The sequence below is a fragment of the Suricata suricatta genome, chromosome 1 (assembly GCF_006229205.1).
Source record: "Suricata suricatta isolate VVHF042 chromosome 1, meerkat_22Aug2017_6uvM2_HiC, whole genome shotgun sequence".
NCBI lineage: Eukaryota > Metazoa > Chordata > Mammalia > Carnivora > Herpestidae > Suricata > Suricata suricatta.
This window is the reverse complement of record NC_043700.1, coordinates 137,792,145-137,818,867: the sequence shown is the minus strand read 5'-3', so window position 1 is coordinate 137,818,867 and position 26,723 is coordinate 137,792,145. Positions and strand designations below refer to the sequence as shown.

The following is a 26,723-nucleotide window of genomic DNA, read 5'->3' as shown; positions in this document are numbered from 1 at the left end:
TTTTTCTTTGAGTACTTTTATGTTTGCTTTTCCTTTTTATATTTGGATGTCTGCCCTATTTGGATTTCTAGAGTATGGACAGCCATTTGAATCTGATGTATCTTTTTCTCTCTTGATTGTCCATAACATACTCCTCTTTCTCTCTTTCTCTCTCTGTTTCTCTACCTCTGTGTCTCTGACTCTCTCTCTCTCTCTCTCTCTCTCTCTCTCTCTCCCTCTCTTCCTCTCCAGTCTCTTCTCTCTCTGTCTCCCTTTCTTTTGGTTTGATAGGTCTATTCACATTACCACTTTCTACACATCACATGAACAATTTTAGATTCTACTCTTTCTCCAAATATTTTTTGTAAATATTTCCCATTATTATATATTCTTCATATTCATTAGTTATAAAGACCAATAGTAACCTATAGAGTGACTAATTCACCATTTTAGTGTTCCTATGGTGTTACAAACAGTTTCTAACTACATTTATTAGTTGGCATTCTTCTGTTGAGAAGAGTTTTTCCTCTCCTTACTTTTATTTTAATTTTGTATTGGTATAGATCCATAAATTCTTATTAAAAATGTAATGGTTTATAATGCATTCCTGTCATTATTCATATTGTCAAATTGTCCCATTTTCTTCTACCTTTTTGCACTTGATCCTATCAATTTTTGAGCACTTCCTTTGTTGCTGGCAGCATGTTCTCAGCTCATCTTATACATTTTATGTCCCAGCCCTGGAATTATTAATTTCTCTAAGAAGCCCAGGTTACTTGTACTAAAGAACAGTGTTTAGAACCCAAACTGTGGGCACTAAATGCCCTTGCTACTTGGTTGCTATTACTTTCAGGCCCTTGTAGTGGACATAACTAAAAAACAAACTTCCTGTTTAGCACATACTTACAAATATTTCCATATTTAGGGCCATGTTCTTAGTATAGATCCCCAGAATTTGACCGATAAGCTCAAATAATATGAACACTTTTAAGACTATTGATCCTTTTATACACTGGTTTTCCAAAAGCTTTGATTATATGAGACTTGGTTTACTATACATTTACCAGAATTAGACATCTTAATTATTTTTTTCTAACTATTTCAGGAATATAAATATACTTTTAAAAATTTAACTTCCTCTGATGTCCAATCAAAGTTAGCATCTTTCTAGTTATGCTTCCTCTTTGGTGAATTATTTATTCTAGTCCTTTTTCCTTTAGCATGTGCAATGTTTCAAGATTTTTTTGGTTGTCTATTTGATTAGGTATTGTGCATACTTAACCTGTGGACTTTTTTTCTAACTCAATAGATTTTTCCAGTAAAACTCAGAGATAATTTTTCCTGGTTAATTATTAGCAAAAAAAACCTGCAGTGTGATCAAATAAATATCAAACGTGAGGTATATGAGAAATAGGTTAAACAGGTTACTATTTTACTAATAGTGTCAAAGAATAATATAAAAACTTGATCTTCCTCAGTCACATTACTTTCTTTTGTGAATGTAATTTCTAAAAAAAAAAAATGAAACAGTTAAAACTTACAGGTTTTGTTATTTTCTGGTTCTTTTTGACTGAATCCCTAACCCTATCCACAAAGCCTCAAGATGTAGGTAAGAAATTTACTTGTATATTAGCTAAGGAATAACTAGGTTGGGATAATTTCTTATTTTCTTACCTTGTTTTATTTTTAATTCTTCACTTCCCCCCCCCCCCATGAGTTTATGTATACTGGTCAGATATCCTGAACTAACCTTCCCAGAGTTTGTATTTTTTGTGGTCATGTTACCCAACGTCTAGACAGAGATAGTAGTTATCACACCCAGCGAGTGGGCACCAGCTTTATGGCAGTATAGAAAGTGTTGCTGGAATATATAATTTGGATTTGAAAATATTAGTGTTGAAAATGTATATAGTAGTATATGGTAAGAGTGTGGACCATTAAGTATGAGTTGGGATTTTTAAATAATCTTTGTGTATCCAACATATCTGCCAACTAGGTATAAACACCTTTAGGATATGCAGAACACAAATTCTTCCAACTGTGCAGTTTATAAATATCCTCAAGTCTGTATATACCCATAAACTAGCCAACGCAGCATCAGTTTGCAGGGAAGAGTGACATGTATTCTTTCTCCCCAAAGGGGGAATATTTGAACTTCATTTCTTTAGAAAATGTGTCTTTTTCAATCCCTTGGGCAAGGATAAAGGACTTTTTTGTAACTTGCACAAAGGTGCCAGAAGCACTGCAGTGGCCCTGCAAATGTGGACTGCATCTCACTTAATTTCTTACCCCCTGCAGTGCCAGGCTCTTGAGCCAGTCACAGGGCTTAGAAGAATGGTCATTCTTGAGTTCTTCTCCTTTGCCCTTTTTAAAGACGTCTTCAAAAATCTTGATTTTTGTCTCTTCAATATCTTTTGCATCAATGTTTTCTTTTGCATTTCCACAAAAATCATGTCTGATTTCTCAATAGAAAAATCGCAAAAGTCTTCTGGGCTCATGGACTTCTTGCTGCCTTTTTTTTTTTTTTGGTCTATCCGTTCATTCTTCTATCCATCTATTTTACAAATACTTCTTGTCACTTTCTATTTGTCAGTTACTGTGTCAATTTCAAATTTCCTGCATATTAGATATACTACTACGTGGCTGGTATGTCTTAACATATAGCAGTGATCATATTAGGTGATATACCTCATTGTGGTTTTGATTTGCATTTCCCCGATGATTAGTGGTGTTGAGGTTCATTTTGTGTGTCTGTTAGCCATTTGTATGTTTTCTTTGGGAAAACGTCTATTCAGATCCTCTGCCCCTTTTTTGACTTGGATTGTTTGGGTTTTGTTTGTTTGTTTGTTTGTTGGTTGGTTGGTTGGTATTGAGTTGTATAAATTCTTTATATATTTTAGATAGTAATAACTCCTTACTGAATATGATATTTGCAAATATTTTCTCCCATTCAGTAAGTTGCCTTTTCATCTTATTGATGTTTTATGTCTCTGTGCAAAAAGCTGTTTATTTTGCCAAAGTCTCAACAGTTTATTTTTGCTTTTGCTTCCTTTGCCTTAGGAGACATATCTACAAAAATGATGTTAAGGCTGATGTCAAAGAGATTACTGCCATGTTTTCTTCTAGGAGATTTATAGTTTCAGGTCACATTTAGATCTTTAATCCATTTGAATTTACTTTTGTATATGGTATGAGAAAGTGGTTCAGTTTCATTCTTTTGCATGTATCTGTCCAGTTTTCCTAGCACCATTTATGAAGAGACTATCTTTTCTCCATTGTCTATTCTTGCCTTCTTTGTTGTATATTATTTGTGACATATAAACAGGGTTTTGTTTTTGGACTCTCTATTCTATTCTATTGATCTAGGTGTCTATTTTTGTGCTGGTATCATACTATTTTGATTACTACAACTCTATATTATATCTTGAAATCTGGAATTGTGATATGTCCAGTTGTTCTTCTTTCTCAAGATTGCTTTGGCTACTCAGGGTCTTTTGTGGTATTGGACAAAAAATAACAAGCATTGGTGAGGATGTGGAGAAAAATGAACACTTGTACATTATTGGTGGGAATATAAACTGGTGCAGCCATGTGGAAAACAGTATGGGGAGTTTCTCAACAAAATAGAAGTGCCATGAACCAGTAATGCCACTACTGGGTATTTACCCAAAGAAAATAAAAACACTTATTTGAAGAGATATATGTACCCCTATGTTTATTGCAGCCTTATTTGCAATAGCCAACATATAAAAACAACCCACGTGTCCATCAATAGATGAATGGATAAAGAAGATGTGGTGTAAATACATACAATGGAATGTTACTCAGCCATAAAAGAGAATAAGATCTTGCCATTTGTAACAACATGGATGGACCTAGAGAGTATTATGCTGTGTGAAATTAGTCAAACTGAGAAAGACAAATACCATATGACTTCACTTATATGTGAAATCTAAAACAGAAAGTAAATAAGCAAGTAAAAAAATGTTGTATGGGTGATAGCTGGTGACTACATTTATTGTGGTAAGCATTGAGTAGTATATAGAATTGCCTAATCAGTATGCTGTACAACTGAAACTAATATAATACGTTATGTTAATTATACTTCAATTACAAAAAGGAATACTCATAATACTATTCTATATAAACATTTTTAATGGATCTTCATAACTTCTAAGTGAAGCCCAAACTCCTAGGCTTATACGCAAGACCCCCAGAATATAAATACGAGTCTTTTCTATCCTTTTTGTTCTTTATGACTCATTTTCTCATGAAAGTAGATTAATATCTACACATATATCTCATAATCTCTTCCCTTTGTAATTTACTCACATAATTCTCTCCACAGAGATGGATGAACCTCCTTATTTCTTTGCTAGCTGAAATCCTATGCATTTTTTCAGACTCAACTCATTTGCCACTCTTCCTATAAACTTTTTCTGGTTTCTTACCCAGGGATCATAAAGCATATCTACCATATACTTAACCCACATTACTTTAGAGGGCCATGTACATTCTAAATCGGATTGTAGTCGTGTTCATAAGTCACCTGCACTGTGAGAGTATTTAGAAACCTGAGGTCCAGGGAGATGTCTTAATTATCACTGATTGCCTCATAGTGTCCAGCACAATAACTTTCAAAAGTAAGGACTCCATAAAGACAGGCTAGGTGGACAAATATAAATGTGTTTGTTGAGAGGGAATCAATGATTTTAGACTGGTCTAGAGAGGATCTAAATATGTGTCTGGCTAGCACTATAAACTATATTAACTAGCACACTTTGATATCGTCTGCTGGGCTGCAATGTGGTAGCATTGCAGCACATATCAGTTACTCTGCATATTACTTTTCTAGTCATACATGATATACACTTAGCAGGGAAATGGTGCTTGGATTTGACATTTGTAGCTGAGGAACCATCAATGGCAAATCTCAAGTCTGGTCAGTTTGAAATTAATTCAAGTCAATTTGACTTAATGGATATCTCTTGAGTACATAGTCAACTGTGATGGAGATCTCATATTCAGTTCATATGAATTTTCCCCTTCTTGTTAAGTATGCCAAATTATTTTCTACAATGAGTTTTCTATTTTATACTTTGTATATTTAGATATCATCTAGTGGGAAAATATTTGGTGGGAAAATATTTAAATACCAGGATACATAATAACCTAAATATTGTTGCTTTTCAGATGATGTCAGTATTACCCAGAAATTTATAGAGGAGAATGTTGGATATATGTGAGTTTCTCTAAACTATTTAAAAATGTTTATTTATTTATCATTGAGAAAGACAGGGGTGGGGGAGAAGAGACAGAAAGAGAGGGAGACAGAATCCCAAGCAGGCTCTGCGCTGTTACACAGAGCTTGATGCAGGGCTCAAACTCACAAGTTTTGAGATCATGACCTGACCCAAAACCGAAAGTTTGACGTTTAAGTGACCGAACCCCCCAGGCGCCCCTCTCCAAACTATTTTTGATGATGATGGTGTTTATCATGATCCTATCTGATATATTTCAGAAATGTTAAAGCTTCTCAAAAGTAATTCAATGAAATACAATCCATATTTAAAAAGTAAATATAGTATTATTCACAAAATTGACATGAGGTCATTGAATTGTCAAGAAACTGTGAAATTCATAGCTCTCAAACTGATAATTTCCTGAGACAATTCACCAAGCTAATGTTTCTACAAGTTTTTGTTGAACACAAGTGGAAATCCTTTAGGTGGTCATTGTGTGCCCTGTGGACTGTTGCAGCACCATCATCGTATTTGCTCAATATATTCAGGAGGCCTCCTTTGAAGAAGTAGAGATGTTGGTAAAAACCATGACAGAATATAGAGATAAATGCTTGGCTGACACGACACTCCCAGAATGTTCAAAATTAGCTGTAAGTAAATAATCTGTATTTCTTAGGCAAATAAGCCTATTTGTCAAGCAGAATTTTTGGCTTGAAATATAAAAAAAGAGATGCTCTATGCCTCATTATAGTTTTAGTTTGCCTGATTAGGATAAGGTACTTTCCTCGGAGAGATGCAATTCTGTATTACGATGCGCTTGTCTATGAGACTGCAGCCTTGCCATATGTATGTAGACAGCAGGGCAGGGGCGGGGACAGCCAATAGTCTGGCAAAGTGTACAGAAATACAGAGGTGCCCTCTTGAGCTGCTTCTCTCAATATATGTTTTACCATCACACCCCGTTTTTCTTAGCTTCTGCATAGAGGTCGCATTTCCAGAAGACTATTACTCAACACTGCTGCTAATACTTTACCAATACATTCACTCCCCAACCCTGTCACCTCAAAAGAAAAAGAAAACAGTTGCTATATAAGGGAAATGTAGGCAGCAAACAAAGAGTAAGAGGTTAAAGGGCCCCAGGATAAGATAGTGAAAATTTCCCAAAGTGTGGGATGGTTGTCCCAGGTGTGGGTTAACAATGTGCTGCTGGTAATATTGGGAAAATTGGAATTTCTTCTCAAAGGGTGACACTCATCACTCTCTGTATTCATTGTGTCATCTCAGAAGGTTGAAAAACTTTACAATGAATGAAAGATACCTTTCACTTTTCTCATGTCCAGAATTATGTTTTACTGGAAAATATATGTGCTTTGGAGGGACTGCCACAAAAGCATAATTTTTCACACTGCTGCAGTAAGGTCGACTTGGAAGAAAAAAGACTTTGTTTCTTCCATAATAAGAAAGCTGATGTAGGATTTCTGCCTCCTCTTCCTACCTTGGACCCTGAAGAGAAATGCCAGACTTATAAAAATAATAGAGAATCTTTTCTAAACAAGTAAGTTTCTTTTAGTAGAATTATCTAATTGAAGAATTATCTTAGGCCAAGTTTAATACCTGTTCCAAAGGAACATAGCTGGTTTCATTGATGGATGATGTCAGTCACCATGCATTGTGTGTAAGATTCTGTGTTCAGTGTTCAGGATATAAATATGAACAAGATATGCAACCTACTTTCAAGATCCTTTCAGTAATGATATACATTTTCCAATGTGGTAAGTCCTAGGATCGAGTGTGTGCATAGTGCCAATCTGCTACTGGAGGGAATAGTCTGGTTTTCTTAAAGCAAAGGTGCAGCTTTTACTGGGGGGAAACATTCAATCAATGGATATTTGTCAGAAATCTGTTTTCAATAGTGCAGTAATTGCAGAAGCAGAGACTTTTTTCTGGAAAGCTGGTGTGCTAATCGAAAGTTAAATTACAAGTTTGTTTGAACATAAGTAAAGCAAATCCCCGAGTCTCAGATAGAGTGTATGTGGGTAACTGTTCTTTGAATGTGGGAGGGATGGCCACTGACCCTCTGGCCGCCTCAGGAAAGAAAGACAGCAGCCACAGTTCAGTGTTGATTCTGAGGTTTGCAACTTAATTGATAAAACTTTTTTTGGAGAGTAGATAATGTTGCTTTATATTGAAGGCATCTATAAAGGGACTATTTCTTACCTTCAGTTTTACACCTTGACATTCTTGTCTTTCCCTATCTTTCCTTTTCCTTCCTCGGTCTTCTCATCCCTTGTCTACCACCTTTTTTTTTCATTTTTGTCCTATGTTTTTTCTTCCCTCTTTTTCTTTTATAGCTATATCTATGAAGTTTCCAGAAGGAACCCCTTTGTTTTTGCCCCGACACTTCTAACTGTGGCTGCTCGTTTTGAGGAGATAACTAAAACATGCTGTGAGGAACAAGACAAAGCTAACTGCTTTCGAACAAAGGTGAGTATTGCATTTATTTCATTAAATGGTAAGAGGTGACCCCAAACTACAGATTTCTACTTAAAGTTAAATTAGAGGAAAGGGTTCTTTATCAGCCATTTTCTTGCCACTTCTACTGGTTTTCCAACCTTTTGGCCACTGGCTGCTGATTTAATTTTCTTATTACTTAAGACCCTTGAAAGACAATTGCCTGTTTCCAGGATCTTTCTTCTGGCATTGTCTTCCATGTAAGTTGGAAGGAAACCCTAATAAGTGAATATCTAGGGTAAAGGTGTCATTTTATCATCTATCCTGAACATGCCCTCTTTTGACTACCCATAAAATTTAATCTTCCCAATAGACATGGACAAGCTCACAGCACACTGCACCACTTACTTTTCCATCAAGTGTAATTCAGTCATCAGGAAGACTGGCCTAACTTTTATAATGTGCCACAAATGCATATTTCTTTTGATATATAAAAGTTTTAGGATAAAAATCCCATTGATTTTCTGTTTCTGAGCAAATTTTGGAAAATGGGGTTGACATGTAGTTAACAAATAAGAGATTGGTGGGATTTTGCTTTTGCTTCAATAGATTTTTCTCTTTTTCCTTCAGGCAGAACCTGTCATACAATACTTAAAAGCATCATCTTCTTTTCAAAAAAATGTCTGTGGGGCCCTTATAAAATTTGGATTGCCAGTATTAGAATCCATGTGAGTTTTATGATATGTATCTTGCCTTTACTTATATTTTCTCCTCTGTGTCCCATTTTTGTTAAATTGTTGATGACTTTTAATTTTTACTCTTCTCCACGGGTATTGAGGTGAGTCTCAGTCCATGTTGATAACTCAGAACCAGGACATTAGGTCAGAATGAGAGAAGACCTGGGAAGTGGGGCAACCCCAGAGAGGAAGAGGGTTACTTCTGAGATATTCTTTGGCTGAAAGAATATCTGGAAAACGGAATTGGTCTAGGAGTTCCTAGTCATGGTTTTAAAGCCTCCAAGTGCTTTAGATGTGATGCATTCATCTATCTTTGACTTTATTGACTCGCAGACAGCCTTATAAGGATAAATTTGATCTCAAGTGCTCATCCTCACTAATTAATAATGGTGCTATTGCAACGTCTTTAGAAAAATCCTAAGATCTCAAATAGACCAACAGGAAAGGGTTCTGTGACGGGCTACGCCGGCCGTGCGCTCGCCACAGGAAGTGGTGGTCTTTACAAACTGTGTTTTGCTATAAAAGTACGGAAGGGGGGCATATCTCTCAGGACTTTTTATTCCAGTCCTGGTCTGAGACTCAAAATATCAGCCTGGGAGTTTCCAAGTGATCACGCAGGCTGTACAACATATAAACAGCTATTTGGTAAAGATATCCATGAAAAAACAAGGGCACTAATTCTTATTGCAGCTATTTATAGTGTATCAGCAATAATTCCCCTGTATCTTACTTGCTGTTCAAGTTGTTTTAGTGGTTTCTCATTTTTTTCCCCCCAGAAATGTTGCTATACTTAGTCAAAAATTTCCCAAGATTGAATTTAAGGAACTTATCTCCCTCCTAGAAGATGTTTCTTCCAAGTACGATGGATGCTGTGAAGGGGACGCGGTGCAGTGCATCCGTAGCAGGGTAAATAGTCTCTAAAACCAAGTAAAAATAATGATTTAGGGCAGCCATTTTTAAATTCTGAAGTTGTCCTAATATGTGGCTACTTTACCACAACAAAATCAGAATGTTAATAAAGTTAAATAATAACAAAAAGAATAAAATAAGAAATGAAGTTTTAACAAATAAGCTCAAGTAAAACTTTGGGGTTTATTTTTTTATACATGGGATTAATTGTTGTTAAGATTTCTCAACAGATTCTATTTTATATGGCTAAACAGCCTTGACATAAACTTTTAAAATTTGTGAACGTTCAGTTAAGGCAGATTGAAGTGTTCTTTAATATTGTGAATCTTCTTTTAGAGATTTTATAAATTAAATAGTAAAGCTCAGAGAAGATTTGTTACCATTATATTTTTAAGAACTGCTTTCTGTGAGTTTCCTCCAGCTATTTAGGAGAAGCATTTTCAAATAAGTGGATAGGTTAATTTAAAATAACTCTTACATTATTCTAAGGGCATATACTGGTAAATATATGGTTGACTTACCATAAGTTGCTCAGTAAAAGTTTAAGTGCACATAAAAGTAACACAATTTCATCAAAAATATCCTGCCTTCTTGGTTGAAATAAGACTTGTTCTCAGTGAGTTTTAATTAGTTTTACTGTTTTAAACTCACAATGAAACTGCATGTTAATTAATTAACTTGAATTTTAGACTATAAAGATATATACATTTTATTTCAAGCAGGGGACAGCAAATGTCCCAAAAAATTATTTTGTTCTTAATCAAACTCCAATTAAGAGCAATCTCACTCACTATTTATTTTTGTATTGTTTGTTTATGGAAATGTGGGTTTTATTATATTAAATATCATATACTGAATTAGAATATAATTTAAGAGTTTTCTGTGAAGTATAAAGTTGAGACCAAGAGATCATATTATGTTCTTAATATCCTTTTTAAAAATGCCATCATGGAAAAATAAGAGGAATTAAATTGTAGTTTATTCAAAAACAAAAGTGAATTCCAGACATTAAGAAAAGTGCTACCTGGAACAGTGCTGGCCTCCAGTGAGATGTGTAGATGTTTGCAAAGATTGGCCTCCTGGTTCTGTACGGTGTGTTGGAAACATGGTGCCAACAACCTCCATTCCATTTTTTGATTCAACCCTGAGCTTCATCCCATTCCTCACCCTCAGTGTTTATCAGAAGAAGATCCTGACAGAAGAAACAGCTTGAGCAAAGTCAGAGAGGCCTGGAATAGCCTGGCATTTCATGGAACTCGGCATAGTACATGTGAAGCTGGAACAGAGAGGAGGAAGAATGTGCAGGCTCATACTAGAGAGTCTGGAGAAGGGATGGGGGCAAGCTCAGTTTTAAAAACTATCCAACTTGGTGGTACCTGAATGGCTCAGTCCACTGAGTGTCCAACTCTTGGTTTCAGCTCAGGTCATGATCCCAGGCTCATGGGATTGAGCCCCATGCCTGGCTCTGTGTTAAGCATGGAACCTGCTTAAAATTCTCTCTTTCTTTTCCTCTGCCCCTCTTCCCTGCTTATGCTTTCTCTCTCTCTCAAATTAAAAAATAAACAATTGTCCAACTAATGTTTAAATAAGAAAACTTCACCTTCTCTCTAATTCTCACAATTTCATGTGGGGGTCATAATTGGGATAAAGAAGAGAGACAGTAAGGTTTTCTGTTTTGTACATTATTTGATAATTTGAACAGTTACCAATTAATAATAACCATAGGAAAGTGGTCATAATAAGTAGGAAAGCTTCTTATGTTTGAGAAGTCTGTATCTGGTAGTTGCTACAGTAGTTCATTTATTTACCATTTTTTCATACACCTTTCAAATATTTATTGAGTTTCTACTTTGTGTTGGCAATATAGTTTCAGGCCATGGGGAAGAAAGACATCTAGTATTATAGATATTATAGAATAGTCACATGTCTTTGAAACACAGGTGAACTCTTATGGGGAAGAAACAAAATTTAGAATTTAAAATGCCAACATATCAGAGGAGTAGGAGTGAAGTATTTTAAAGATGAATATTTAACAATAAAATGTAAGTTTATAAGGGAGTTTATTTTCATAATTATCATTTAAAATCTTGAGAAATAAAGCTTGCTTCCATATGAAAGCTTCATGTGTATTAAATTAATACAAAATTTAAGTATATACTATTATTAAATGATCTGATGAAACAACCCCAGATGTCATGTTCATGGCTGGTTTTGGATGTAACCATTTCATTGTGAAGGAAAATCATCCTCGAAGAAATGGCTAAAAATACAGTTATTTTTCATTCTTCTTTCGTACAGAGCAAAGTTATGAGCCATATTTGCTTAAAACAAGATTCAATCTCCAGCAAAATCAAAGAGTGCTGTGAAAAGAAAATACCAGAGCGTGGCGAGTGCATAATTTCCTCAAATAAAGATGACAGACCAAAGGACTTGTCTTTAAGAGAAGCAAAATTTACTGAAAGCGAAAATGTGTGTGAAGAACGAGATGCTAATCAAACGAGCTTCATGGCTGAGTAACATAAGTCTATACTGACATTTATAAGGCAAACAGGAACTTATGATTTGTCCTATTTCAGCTAATTTGGGTGGAAGGAATGAGAACCATTTAAATCCTTGGGTATCGCATAATTCTTAAAAATCATGATGACAGATTATAGTATTTTCACATGATTTTAAGAAGATGCAATTGTGTTGTTACAAGGATGGCTAACATTTATTGAGTACTTGATACGTGCCAGACAATGGGCTGAATACTTTATGTAGATTATCTATTTTAATTCTCATAGCAGTCATTACCCCCATTTTTCAGATAAGTAAATTGAGGTACAGAGCAGTTAAATGAGTTATTGAAGATTCATAGCTAAAAGCTGGCAGAGTTTGGCCTGAAGAGGTCCAGTCTTACAGATTCCAGGCTGAACTACCATGCTATGCTGTTCCACAGCTGTCAGAAGGAAACTAGTGGACTTGGAGCCAAAGGGACTAGCCTGAATCTCTAGAACAAGTTAACTTCTCCGTGTTTTACATCATCATATTTAACATTCATATAAGAATACTCATTCATTCTAAGTTTATTGGTAATGAAATATAATTCAAGGACTATAGTAGATTAGACAAGGGCTTTTATCCTCAGTAAACTTTTGTCAATAGGGAATATGATGTGGGAAGAGACAGACTTATAAGTAAATGAGGGAAAGACATGTTTTTATTTTCAACAGCACTGTGTAATATGTAATGTGGAGACAGAGGAGGAAGTGGTCAATTGTACCTAAGAAACCTGGAAAGACTTGACAGGGAGGAGGTACTTAAAGAAATTTCGGTAATCTAGACAGAAGGGGTAGATCATAGATAGAAGTATAAAACCACTTGGTGTATTTGTGGCTTTGTATAGGGTATTTGCAGTGAGAGACGAGGGTAGTGAGAAGTATATGGGGTCAGATGCAGGCATGCTAAGTAATGAGACGCCACTAAAGGGCTTTCATTGAAGAATAAGGAAGGACAAAATCACTTTTGTTTTTTAGAAACTTCATCTGGATTGAATCCCAGGTTGGGGCTTAGGTGGTTGGGTAAGTCGTTTTCAGATTCAATGAGATGGGAAGTATGGGGTGAAGGTTTTGTGTGGTTTGGATCTGACCACGCTGACTTCGAGGTCTCTGTAGAGTAATTAATTAGGAAGGTCAAAGACAATTTTTTTAGTATAGTTGACACACAAGTTATATTAATTCCAAGTGTGCAGCATAGTGATTTGACAAGTTTAGACATTATACTAAGTTCATCACCAGGTATAGTCACCGTCTAACCCCGTATATCGCTGTTACAAGACCAGTGATTATATTCCCTGTGCTGTGTCTTTACACCTGTCCTTTCCCATGACTTATTTATTCCATAACTGGAAGCCTGCATCTCCCACTCCTCTAACTTATTTTGCCCATCCCCTCCAACCCCAGCAGCCATCAGTTTGTTCTGCGTACTTATAGGTCTGATATGCTGGTTTTATTTGTTTTTAGTTTTGCTTTTTTTTTTTTTTAGATTCCACTTATGAGTGGAATCATACAGTTTTTGTCTTTTGCATTCTGACTTACTTCAGTATAATACCTTCCAGGTCCATCCAAGTTGTCTCAAATATCATGAGACAATTTTACATATGAACTCAGAGCTCTGGAAGATACAGATTATCGAAAATGTATCACATTTTAGGCTCCTCTCATCTACTAACCAATTTAATTTTCAAAACCACTCTTTATGGTTAGAACACTTTTACCATCCTCATTTTACAGGTAAGGAGACTGAAACACAGAAGTGAAGTAACTTGCTCCCAAGTCACACAGATAATATGTGAAGGAGCCAAGACTCAAATGTGAGCAGCCTGGCTCCAGACTCCTGCTCTTACAACTGCTGTGCTCTGTGGCTTCTCATGAGTGTATTAACTCACATTAAACTTAACAAAATGATAGAGGTAGTGTGCTTTGCTTGTCCTGACACCTGTGCTCGCCAAATGGAAGCAAGCTTTTGATCATCATCATCATCATCTACATAGTGTTTGAGGAGAAATCACAGAGCAGCAGTGACCGTGTGGGGCCAGAAACAGAGTTGTAAGGTGTGGTCTTTCTGGATGTTAACATCTGATACAAGACCTCAATGGATCTGCCAGGCCAGGGAAGCCTTCGAGGAGTTTTTGTTTGCAGCATTTTGTTTAGATTTTTTTTTAGGTGTGATTTTATTCCTGAAGAAGGGTCCTGGCTTACATCAGATAGTAAGAGGAAGGAGCCCTTGATTGTCTTAAGGTGAAACGCTGCTGCTTTATTGTCTGGGAACATATTCCACAAATAGGGTTGAGAAGGTGGATGGAGAAGCAGAAGAGATGATGTCAGAAAGACCAAGATTAATCAAGAGAATCAAAGGCTGTGAAACAGAAAGGGATATAAGGAGTTGCCTGGAATTGAGAAACTTTTGTGAGGTGTTGCTCTTACAAAGCACAGAAATCCATTTTAACTTATCTTGAATGAATAGATAAGATTCTTTTTAATGAAGAAGACTGTAAATAGCACGGCTGAGATGCTTAGCGAAGGCACCCCTCTCTTGCAAAGAGAGTCAGCTTGGTTTGGAAAAGAATGAGGTAGGCATCCTATACAACCTAGGCTCGAGTGTTCCACTTCCATTAATGGCAAGGTACTTACCCCGTCTGAGACTTCCTTTCCTCAGTTATGAAATAGGACTTATCTTGAGGACTCAGTGAAGCTAAATGCGAAAAGTATTTCCAGAGGCTAGGAAGCATTTCTTTATTGCTTATGCCCAGAGCTTGATCCAGTACTAGCACCTACTAAGGGCTTAATAAGTGTTAGCCTCTTACCTCTCACCTTCCCATTTCTCCCCAAATCACACCACCTATCCCCTTGGCACGTCTCACTGGGGTCTCGGAGACCATTGATGTATTGCTAGAGAGGTGGTTACTTCCATATTTGAGAAGTGACAGAATGAAGTAATGGGCAAAGCTGCTTCCCAGTCTCTCACCAAGGTGGCCCTGGAGTGGGGAGCAAGCCATATTTGTACTATCTCAAGGTGGAGATCGGAATGCATTTTCCAACAGAATTTTAAAGTATTGTGGCATGATACTCTATTTCTGATGTATTATGAATTAAATTATTTTATAATTAACTCTGAATAACTTAACCCTTCTATCTGCTCAGGTGAAAACACTTTTAGTTAAAAACATACTACAGAAGACAATCTTTGTAAAATCATCTCTCACCATCCGAACACCCTCTTTTTTTTTTTTCAAATTTATTTTTGAGAGACAGAGATAGTGTGAGCAGGGGAGAGTCAGACAGAGAGGGAGATACAGAATCTGAAGCAGGCTCCAGGCTCTGATCTGGCTGTCAGCACAGAGCCCGACGCAGGACTTGAACCCATGAACCGCGAGATCATGACCTGAGCCGAAGCCGGACGCTCAACCGACTGAGCCACCCAGGCGCCCCCGAACACCCTCTTAAATCACTGCCTGAGCAAATCCAAGTTGGAAGTTAGCATTTGAGAGCAGACTCAGTATTACAAGATCTGACTAGCTTAAATGATAGCAGGATTTGGTATTTTTTTTCTTTCTCTAAGCTCCAATGTTCAAAATATTTTACACATCACAGGTTTCTCTATGAATACTCAAGGAGACATCCGGAACTGTCTACTCCAGAGCTTTTAAGAATCGCTGGTGTGTATGATGATCTTTTGAAAGAGTGTTGTCACACAGAAAACCCTCCAGACTGTTACCGCCACGCGGTAGGTTCTGCTTTTCTGGGCTCACAGAACTGAACAAAAGAAATCCAAACAACAAACACTTCAAAACTGATATCAAAGTTTTACTCTAGTTTAGGGGGTAGAAAGCATGATTGGCCAATCTGAGTCTACTTTAATTTTTTTAAATGTTTATTTATTCTTTTGAAAGACAGAGAGCACAATAGGGGAAGGAGCAGAGAGAAAGAAAGAGAGAGAGAGAGAGAGGAAGACACAGAATCTGGAGCAGGCTCCAGGCTCTGAGCTGTCAACACAGAGCCCGATGAGGATTTCGAACTCATGAACTGTGAGAACATGAACTGAGCCGAAGTTGGACACTTAACTGCCTGAGCCACCCAGGTGCCCCAATCTGAATCACTTTAAATTCAGTGAGGACTAATCATTGAGATTGACTGATATCATGTTAGATTTCTACACAACACTTTGAACTACTAATTCTGTGTGTTGATGCAAAAAACTCTTCCCATTTATATCTTTATTTATGTACTCTGCATTTTATTGAGTCATATTGGATATTTTTATGATTGTAAAAGTAATAAATGATTATAAAAGATTATTAGGAAAATTCCCCAAGATACAAAGACAAAATATAAAAACTTTGATAGTGTCACTGAGACATAGCTATAGTTAGCATTTTCTTTCATCTTTTCTATACAAACATGTATGTGTGTGTGCCAGTTTGAAAATAAGATTGGAATAGTACTTTCTTAAGAAATGTTTGTATCTAGAGGCGCCTGGGTGGCTCAGTTGGGTGAGCATCTGACTTTGGCTCAGGTCATGATCTTGCAGTTCACGAGTTCAAGCCCCATGTCAGGCTCACTGCTGTCAGCCTGTCAGCACAGAGCCTGCTTGAGATCCTCTGTCTCCCTCTCTCTGCCCCTCTCCCACTTGTGGTCTCCCAAAATATAAATATTTTTTTTAATTTTTTAAATATTTTATTTATTTTTGGTACAGAGAGAGAGACAGAGCATGAGAGGGGGAGGGGCAGAAAGAGAAAGAGACACAACCGGAAGCAGGCTCCAGACTCTGAGCTGTCAGCACAGAGCCTGACGCGGGGCTCAAACCCACGAACGTGAGATCTGACCTGAGCCGAAGTCGGAGGCTTAACCGACTGAGCCACCCAGGCGCCCCTAAATATTTTTTTTTTTAAAAAAGAAATGTTTGGAGGTACTTGGGTAGCTTAGTCGGTTAAGTGTTCAACTTTGGCTCAGGTCATTATCTCATGGTTACTGAGTTCAAGCCCTGTGTCAGGTTCTATGCTGACAGCTCAGAGCCTCGAGCCTACTTCAAGTTCTGTGTTTCCCCACCACCCCTCTCTCTCGGTCCTTCCCCTGCTCTCTCTCTCTGTCTCAAAAAAAATAAACACTACAAAAAGGGGGGTTGGGAGGGAAAAATTATTTAAAAATAGAGAAATGTTTGTATCTATTTTTTAGTTACTATTGCAGAAGATTCGTTATGTCATTAAATGGACTTCAAAATATACTTTATTTTAATTAATGGAATTTCATCATAATAATTTATTTAACTGTCCTCCTACTGTGTGTTGGACATTTTGAACATTTAACTAGGTTTTTAATTTTATAAGTGACCCTGAAGTATCTCATTCCATTCATCTTTATTAATATTTTTGACCACTTTCCTAAGATAGATTATCTGAAGGGAAATAATTAGGTCAAAGTATATAGACTTTAAAAAACACTTGATACAAATGACCAAGTTGCTTTCTAGAAAGTTTTGTCAGCATGCAGTCCTACAACAGTGCTCGACAATACTCACTTCCTCCTGTCCCGCCCCCCGCACCCCCACTGTCACCATCATTACACATGGAAGTTAACTTTGCTAGATTTCAATGTGAAAAAAAGTGACAGTGATTTAAGCATTTATTTGATTTTTAAATGAAATTAGGTCTTTCCCATATGATTTTAGCTATTGCAGTTATAAATTTCTTGTGAACAAGTTATTCATGCCCATTATCTATTTTCCTGTTGAAATTAGTGTGTTTTAGTACCAGTTCATATTCACCCTTTATGTATTATAGAAGTTAATTATTTGACATTTCTTATTTGTTTCTCATTCATTTGATATGTGCTGCTTTTATGCTTAAAAAAGTGGCTTCCACCTGCCATAAAAGCCAGCTTACACTCATTCATATTTGAGCCAAAACCACACTGAGATACCACCTCACGCCAGTCAGAGTGGCTAAAATGAACAAATCAAGAGACTATAGATGCTGGCGAGGGTGTGGAGAGATGGGCACCTCCTACACTGTTGGTGGCAATGTAAACTGGTGCAGCTGCTCTGGAAAACAGTGTGGAGGTTCCTCAAAAAACTATCCATAGAACTCCCTTATGACCCAGCAATAGCATTGCTGGGGATTTACCCAAGAGAGGCAGAAATGCTGATGCATAGGAGCACATGTACCCCAATGTTCATAGCAGCAATGTCAACAATAGCCAAAACATGGAAAAAGCCTAAATGTCCATCTCACTGCATGGCAATGAGAAAGAATGAAATATGGCCATTTGTAGGAAAGTGGATGGACCTTGAGAGTGTCATGCTAAGCTAAATAAGTCAGGCAGAGAAGGACAGAAACCATATGTTTGCACTCATAGGTCTAACAGGAAAGCAGGAGAAACCTGATGGAGGACCAGGGAGAGGGGAAGGGGGAAAGAGAGTTGGAGAGAGAGAGGGACACAAACCATGAGAGAGTACTGAATACTGAAAACGAACTGAGGGTTGAAAGGGAAGGGGGAGGGGGGAAAAGAGGTGATGGTCATGGTGAGGGGCACTTGTGGGGAAGAGCACTGGGTGCTGTATGGAAAGCAATTTGACAATAAACTATTAAAAAAAAAATAAGAAGGCTAGACTTCCAGTCTAGCTTTGCCACTGTCCCTAACTAGGAAGTCTGTTCTTGACCTTCAAATGAATGAACCATTGTGCTAGAAAATTCCGTTTTCAATGAGGAGGCACAATTTGTCCCACAGTATCCATTCACTGATGTGTAGTTTTCTCTTAGGTGGCCACTTAGTAGATATTCAATTTTTAAAAATGTTTTGTTTTTATTTTTGAGAGAGACAAAGACAGAGCATGAGTGGGGGAGGGGCAGAAAGAGATGGAAACACAGAATCCAAATCAGGCTAGCTGCCAGCACAGAGGCCAATGTGGGGCTGGAACTCATGAACTGTGAGACCGTGACCTGAACCGAAGTCGGACGCTTAACCAACTGAGCCACCCAGGTGCCCTAGTAGATACCCAATTGTATGCTGTATGGGATAGAATGTGTCAGCTGTTTGAAGACAATTGCTGAGGTGTTAAAATTCCAATTCTAAGTGATGAGAAGGGGTGTATGAAATAAAGATAAATGTGATTTGTTTTTGTTTTTCTTTTTAATTTATTTCTGAGAGAGGGACGCAGCATGAGCAGGGAAGGGTCAGAGAGAGGGAGACAGAGAATCTAACGACAGGCTCCAGGCTCTGAGCTAGTTGTCAGCACAGAGCCTGACGTGGGGCTTGAATCCACCAACCATGAGATCATGACTTGAGTTGAAGTCGGACACTTAACCGACTGGGCCACCATAAGTGTGATTTAAAATGTTCTGTGGCGATACTTACTGGCTGGGTCATTCTAAGGCAAATTATCTGACTTCATAAGAGGCTAATTTCCTTTATGTAAAAATGAGAGATTGTTCTGGCCAGTTGAAAGTGACACTCAGTTATGCTCATTATCAACATAAGATTTGAATTATAGGGGCGCCTGGGTGGCTCAGTCAATTGAGTGTCCGGCTTCGACTCAGGTCATGATCTCATGGCTGGTGGGTTCAAGCCCTACACTGGGCTCTGTGCTGACAGCTCAGAGCCTGGAGCCTGCTTCAGATTCTGTGTCTCCCTCTCTCTCTGACCCTCCCTTTCTCACACTGTCTCTCTCTCTCAAAAATAAATAAAACATTTAAAAAAAGATTTAAATTATACTTAGTAAACTGGAGAGTGCTAAAAAATGTACAAAATGATGATGAAAAATTTGCAGGTTTCAAATGTTAGCATAAACCATGTCTATGTTTGTAGCTGAAAAGGTTTAAATGCTTACACACATATATAAAAAAAAACGACTCTCAATTTAGTGAACAATGAGTGTTAATGATAGTTTGCAAATACTATACAAATAAAAAAAGCCACTTAACAAGTTGACATGAGGCTTATGATTAAATTTTAGATAAATTATCCCTGAATATGATTGTTCTTATTTTTAGGAACACAAATTCAATGAGACAACTGAGAAAAGCCTCAAGATAGTCCAGCAAGAATGTGAACGTTCCCAGAATTTGGGAAAAGATGACTTGAAATACTAGTAAGTTGCTTGCACAAGTAGGTTAGCACTTGTGATCAGGATAAAATAAAGAGTGCCACAAAGTGTCAAAAATTCAGCTCAGTCTTTCAGTCATGGAAAATTCATAAACTGGGAAAGAATAAAAACACAAAAGTCAAGAATTGACATTGAGCTATCATAGTAAGCCTTTACCAGTAATGACCCTAGAAATTAAAGAAATACAGGATTTTATGGGGCACCTGGGTGGCTCAGTGAGTCGTGTCCGACTTTGGCTCAGGTCATGATCTCACAGTTTATGGATTTGAGCCCAGAATTGGGCCCTGTGCTGACAGCTTAGAGCTCTGTGCTGATATCGAAGCTATTAGCTTGGAGTCTGCTTGGGATTCTGTGTCTCCCTCTCTCTCTGTCTCTCCCCTCCTTGCACTGTTTCTCTCTTTCTCTCTCTCAAAAAAAGAAATATTAAAAAATGTTTAAGAAAAGAAATACAGGATTCTAGAAAATTGATTCTCTATGCTTTAGTTTTTGCTTGGTCTTGCTTTTCTCAATCCCAAACCAGAATCTCTGGATTTTGCCCTAATTGGGAGGGCAGGAGAGTGAACTTCAGATTGTTACAATTTCCCAAGGAGAAGATGGTTTGCCCAGAATGTGAACCCATCTTACCAAATTTATAGAAATAATTCTGGTTTTGCTTAACACTTCAGTATTTATTTTTTAATGCTCTTGTGAGTATTCATGAGCAATACACAGTTTATTCTGGATTTTCTTAACTACCAGACTAATATAGTGTGTGTTTAAACTAAACATCTTCAAATCAAAACACAGTTTAAAAATATGATTTCACTGTCTCTTCAGTGAAGAGAAATCACACTCAGCCCATTAAAGATATAAGTGTCTTTCATCTCAGATTACCCTTTCCAAGATGTATCTATTAAATTCTCCTTTAAAATGTTTATTAATTATTCAAAGGATTTCAAGCAGAATTTTATATACTAGCCAAAGTATTTGCTACCAGGGAGCTCCTGCAGGTAAGACATGATGAGCAAATCTGAGAATTTCTAAAATTACGATGACATTAGGAGGAAGCCAAAAATGCAGAGCGTGGGAAAAGAGAGCATAATGAGATAATTATCTAACATTTTCTGAGACAACAGAAGTTCACATTGCCCTTACATTGGTTGTCTCTAGACTTGAAACGTTAGGGTTTTAAGTAGCTAAACAAGGGAAAATGGGTATTTGGTTTTGTTTAGAAGCAAATAGACAACTGTTCTTTCAGCTACCTTATCAAACTCACAAAGATGGCTCCCCAGCTCTCCACTGAAGAACTGACCTTTCTTGGCAAGGAAATGGTGACAGCTTTGACCACCTGCTGCACACTGAGTGAAGAGTTTGCCTGTGTTGATAATTTGGTGAGCATGGCACATGTACCTAATTATTCCTAAAAAAAGAAAGGAAAAGAAAAGAAATCTGCTGCAGTAATTGATTTATAGTCATTAGGCAGTTATCTGACTTTCTTCATTGTTTCAACATTGTTAAACAAGGAATGTCAAAGATTTTTGGGGGGCTACTGCATCACAGTCCTAAGAAGCAAGAGGATGTCTTAAATATTTTCTAGGGGTTCTCCAAATCATCTCTCTTACTTCTTCTTATTACTAATTTGTTATTGGTAATTTGTTAGGGCAAATGGCAGGAATAATGATATTGTTCCAGAACGATATAAGAAACTTTATTATTTTAAGCAATGTTACAAAGTCAGTCTTGCCCCACAATGTCAGTAAGAGACTTGATGCTTCCTGCCCAATCACAACTTAGGTGTATCTCCTTAGGACTGGGATGGAGACTACCCTGGGGAACATCCGAGGAAGGGAATAAATCTAAGGACCACAGTGTTCAGCTATCGCTTTCAGTTGGCTGTTTTGCAGCTCTCTGCTCACAATTATGGATTCGTATTTATACCAACAAGAAATTAATCTATAAAAATTTGAATTACAATGGCTTAAAACTTTATCATAATGCAAGCTTCTTTGATTCATATGCAGTATCATGTTCACAAGAGCATGGGTACAGTTAATAATCACCTTAGAACAGTCTAGCGGTTTATCTAACCATATTTCAAAATGAATCAAGTTTTAAAGTCAGATCTGAATTCCATCATTTGTTGGCACAGGTGGACTTAGTTCTTGGAGAGTTATGTGGAATAAATGAAAATCGGAACATCAACCCTGGTGTGGACCACTGTTGTAAAACCAACTTTGCCTTCAGAAGGCCCTGCTTTGAGGGCTTGGAAGCTGATAAAGCATATGTGCCTCCAGCTACCTCTCAAGGTTTATTTACGTTTCACACAGACTTATGTCAGGCTCACGATGAGGAGCTCCAGAGAAAGAAAGACAGGTATCAACATTTTCTTCCATTCACTTTTTCTTTAGCATGAAGGCACGATATATTAATGAGAGGGTGTACTATAATGCATATGCAATTTTGGTGTTATTATCCTGTTCCTTCCATCAAATTGTCCAATCTCTCCAGTTAAGAAAAATGCCAGAGCATATTTATTGCCATTGCTTATAAGTCAAAACCTAGCTAGTGCTTTCTTTTGCTAGACTTGGAGTGTCCATTACACTGATTTGGAAAGGTGAGTTAGGGCAGCCAGCATAAAGGCTCATGGGCAAGTTCATAATGAACTGGTTTTCCTGAGGGAATGTCATGGATGTTTGACCTGAGAATCTTGCTTAATGTTTGAAAAAATGAGAGGCCCAAAAGGGACAAGAATTTCACTTTTGTTTTCTCACACAATGTTATAAATGCTAAAGAATAAGACTTTTTTTGAGGAAGTGTAGAATTTAGATAGTGTCTATATCAAGTTGAGTGAAAACAACATTCAGCTACTGAGAAAGAGGGAATGGAGACTGTTTTGAAAATGGATTTTCTAGGGGTGCCTGGGTGGCTCAGTTGGTTAAACACATGATATCAGCTCAGGTCATGACCTCACAGTTCATGAGTTTGAGCCTCTCATTGGGCTCCGTGCTGATAGCTCAGAGCCTAGAGCCTGCTTCAAATTTAGTCTCTCCTTCCCTATCTGCCCTTCCCCAGTTACATTCTGTCTCTCTCTCTCTCTATCTTTCTCAAAAATAAATAAACACTAAAAACTTAAAAAAAGGAAGAAAATGGACTTTCTAGGAAGATAAAATGTAATCACATAATCTACAATGCTGTGCATAATGAAGACCTAATATATGTTTATATTTGATATCATTTTGTTTATAATTACACAACCTTCCAAAAAATATGACCATGAAATCCATCCCATAAGTTGAGCAGGAAAGTTTCAGAAAACCCCCTTCAAAGTGGAATACCTTAACTTTTTATACTCATTCGAATCAAGAGCCCCAAGATGTGATACTGTGACAAGCATTTTGGAGAGGGAGAGCTTAAGAAAGAGATCTTTAATTAATTCTGTTTGACATCCTTGGGTCACAGGTTTCTTGTCAATCTAGTGAAGCTAAAGCCTGAACTTCCAGATGAAGAGCTGCAGTCATTGCTTACAGATTTCACTAACGTGGTGGTCAAGTGCTGCCAAGAAGAGGGGCCTGAAGCCTGCTTTAGTGAAGAGGTAGTCCTATTTCTTTCCTATTGAAATTCATCTGGTATTCATGGTCAAATAAAATAAAACAGAACTCCCAATAGGACCTTGCTTCCTCTATCTCTGAGGTCTCCGGGAGCACAGTTCCCACATGGCTACCATGCAGGTATCTCTGTGGAAAGACTTTGGCACTATCTCCTTGGTGACAGCATGGTCTAAAAAAGATGCCAGGAGCACCTGGTTCTGATTCCAGTAGTCTTGGTCATTAACTTAAACGTAGTTCACCATCTACAAATGAGGATGGTAATAATTATCCTTGAATTATACCGTTGGTCCTTACTTTTCTGTTTTCAATCACTTATTAGCTTCAAAAAACAAATAGCCAAACTGACTTGCAAAGGAAATCATTATTAGCTTCAAAGGGAGGGGAGCAGGAAGGGTATTAGTATGTGAATTCTCTCAGGGGTTCTTGTCTCACCTTCCTGGGATCCCTTGTCCCAGGAACCCCTCAGCTGACAATACATGTGTGTGAAGTAAGGAGTTGGAGGGTGAATGTAGTGAGGGGGAAGAGAGGAGACGTGCTCCTTGCTTGTCCTCCCACCAGTGACTGGAGCCTCCCACTAACTTGCTGTGTTCCAGGATTCTCATGTACCTTTGAACACCAGCCCCAGTGGATGGCTTTTTGGAAGTACCTCTTCCCTGATTTCCAACTTCTTTTCTCATGATTTCTTTCCTGGCAACCCACACTCCACCCTAAACTCACAATTCACGTGCACACACAAACTGGTGTCACTTGTGCCCTTCCTGCATACTCACAGACACGGACTCACACACAGCTTTCGTTTTGGTTGACAACCCTCTACTTTGTCCAAGTGAGTGCCTAGTCTGTGGGAATTTTGTGTATGAATGGTTCAAATCATTAGCTTAAAAAATATATTTAATGTAATTAGAGTTTCTTATTCAATACCTAGCATTTACTTGAATGAATATGTACATTGAGGCCATGGAAAGGGAGGGATAAATTCACAGGCAGTTCATAAAAGGCACTTGGAGAAAGGATGTTCATTGTATCCTGTACAGTGTGGGATAGCTTTGATTTTTCTTCTTGAAATTCAAGGGATCATACTTCTCCAAATTTAAATAATAATGTCTTAAATTTTTTCTATCTGTTTCTGTTTCCCCACCCCCCCACTTCCCAGGGCCCCAAAGTGGCAGCCAAAAGCCAGGCTGCTTGAGAAATACAAAGGAAAACCACCAAAGGTAATACCTGCTTATTTCAGTCAAATGCCAAATGAGTTTGCAGCTGGTTTGGTCCACCGGGCTTTTCCCTTCTCATGCTTCAGTGTCTATATCTGGTTTGTTCCATGTGCCTTGTACCTCAAAGGCCTGTCTTTATCCTCTAATATCTGTGTGTGTGTGTGTGTGTGTGTGTGTGTGTGTGTGTGGGTGTGTGTGTGTGTTTGTGGTAGCACCTTCTCTCACTGTTCAAACTTTCTGAATAGTCAAAAGGCACCCACTTTTCCACCTTTCTCTTACTGCAATCTGCTGTCTAGACCAATATAGAGAGGCCATTGAAACTCTGACTATGGACATAGAGAGGAGGGGTTAGGATGGACAGGCAGGGCTCACAGAGAGAGTGGGGGACAGTGAAGGACAGAGAGAGAAGCCCAAGCAGGCTCCACACTTAGTGTGGGCCTGATGTGGGGCTCAAACTCATGAACTCTGAGATCATGACCTGAGCTGAACTCAAGAATCTGAGGCTTACCTAACTGAGCCACCCAGGCGCCCCCTCAGTAAACCTGTTCTAGGAGTCTTACTGCAGTAGCACGTACATAATTGAAAAGCGATATGTTTGTGATAATTCTCCTCCGCAGTTTATGTAGGACTCGCACAAATTGTAGGAATGAAATGACGTTCAGTGTCGGGGAAGAGAGACCTGGACCACCATCAAAGAGAGTAGGGTTGGATTTATAAGAAGCACAACATACCACACACAGTTTTTTATGTGCAGGACTTTCCATCACCCAAGTTACACTACTTCACATTCTTGTGTTGCATAAGATCCTATTTTTTCTTCCCAGGTTGTGGGGAAAAGAGGAATACCATCTTGACCTGCTTCCTATCTCTTCTGTGGTGGATTTTACTTTTCTGAGAAGAACACACAGTGAAACGATTCTTCTGTAACCTTTACCTGAAATCGTGTTATTGTAGCAAGCAATAAACAACAAAATCATCAAGTTATTTCTCAAAGACTGATGTCATGTGTCAACTTGATAGCAAAATTAAACAATCAAGATTCATTAATTCCATCAGCATCTTCAGCTCACTGGCCAAGGGTACATGGCTCCAGGGGAGGGAGGGCTCCAAAACAGCAATGGTGTGGACGGAATCCTCACAGAGGCTGCTCTTGCTTCCACTGGAAAGCAAATGGGGAGCTGAGGAGAGGAAGCATTGCTCTCTTGCTAGTACTACCAGCTGGCACTGGAAGTTTTCAATGTACACAACATTGTCCTGAGCACTTTTTATGCATTATCTCATTTAATCCTAACAACTCTATGAAGGAGGTATCACTTTAATTCCCATTTTACAAACAGGGAACTTGAGTCTCAGGGAGATAAACTAATCTGTTCAAGGTCATTCAACTGGTAACTGGCAGAACCAAGGTTTGAATTTGAGTCCTCTCATCCCAGAACAGTAGTTTTGACTTATGTACACCCTACCACCTAAGTGTGGCCATGTTGAATGACTAATAAAATCTGTTATTTGTAGAGAGGGAGGAGCACCCAAGGCATCAGTGACAGTAGCTGTTTTCTCCTACTATTGCAAGCCATAATCGCTGGAGATATAAGTGCTCGTTAGTGATGTCTCAGGAGAGAGTGGTGGGGACAGGAGAGCCAGGAAATGAAGGTTGGTCATGGGCTCATGGCCTGACTGTTCTCTAAACTTTTAATGTTCTTAGTGCTTCAATGTCTGAAATGGAAGATGATGACCATTTAATAGATAATACTTGAGAATAGTCAGAGTTCTTTTGGCAAAGCATTTACAATGAAGTCTTCGGGATTTTTATTTATTTCATTAACAAATGCAGGATGAGGAGGGGGTGGGGAGCACCAAATGCCGTCTGCCATTAACTTGCTGTATGGACTCGGATAAGTTCCCTACAATCCAAGATTTTCATTTCTTTGTGCCATGTGGGAGAATAATCTCTACATCACAAAGATT

The 26,723-nt window shown here is 38.0% G+C and overlaps 1 protein-coding gene across 1 annotated transcript; it reads left to right on the top strand.

Annotated features, from left to right (window-relative positions):
- The first annotated feature begins 1,499 nt into the window (after nt 1–1,499).
- AFM (afamin) lies at nt 1,500–25,753 on the top strand. Its single transcript, XM_029929687.1, has 15 exons — nt 1,500–1,588; nt 5,173–5,221; nt 5,740–5,872; nt 6,563–6,777; nt 7,574–7,706; nt 8,304–8,401; nt 9,187–9,316; nt 11,618–11,832; nt 15,454–15,586; nt 19,848–19,945; nt 21,198–21,330; nt 22,089–22,312; nt 23,399–23,531; nt 24,701–24,761; nt 25,583–25,753. Exons 1-14 carry the CDS (start codon nt 1,501–1,503, stop codon nt 24,734–24,736), a joined length of 1,818 nt encoding a protein of 605 aa, XP_029785547.1. The 5' UTR covers nt 1,500; the 3' UTR covers nt 24,737–24,761; nt 25,583–25,753.
- The last annotated feature ends 970 nt before the right edge of the window (nt 25,754–26,723 follow it).

Coding starts and splice junctions, on each gene's coding strand:
- AFM (XM_029929687.1), top strand. CDS start 1,501: ATGAAACAGTTAAAACTTACAGGTTTTGTTATTTTCTGGTTCTTTTTG. Junction 11,833..15,453: donor CAAACGAGCTTCATGGCTGA/GTAACATAAGTC, acceptor TACACATCACAG/GTTTCTCTATGAATACTCAA. Junction 15,587..19,847: donor CAGACTGTTACCGCCACGCG/GTAGGTTCTGCT, acceptor TCTTATTTTTAG/GAACACAAATTCAATGAGAC.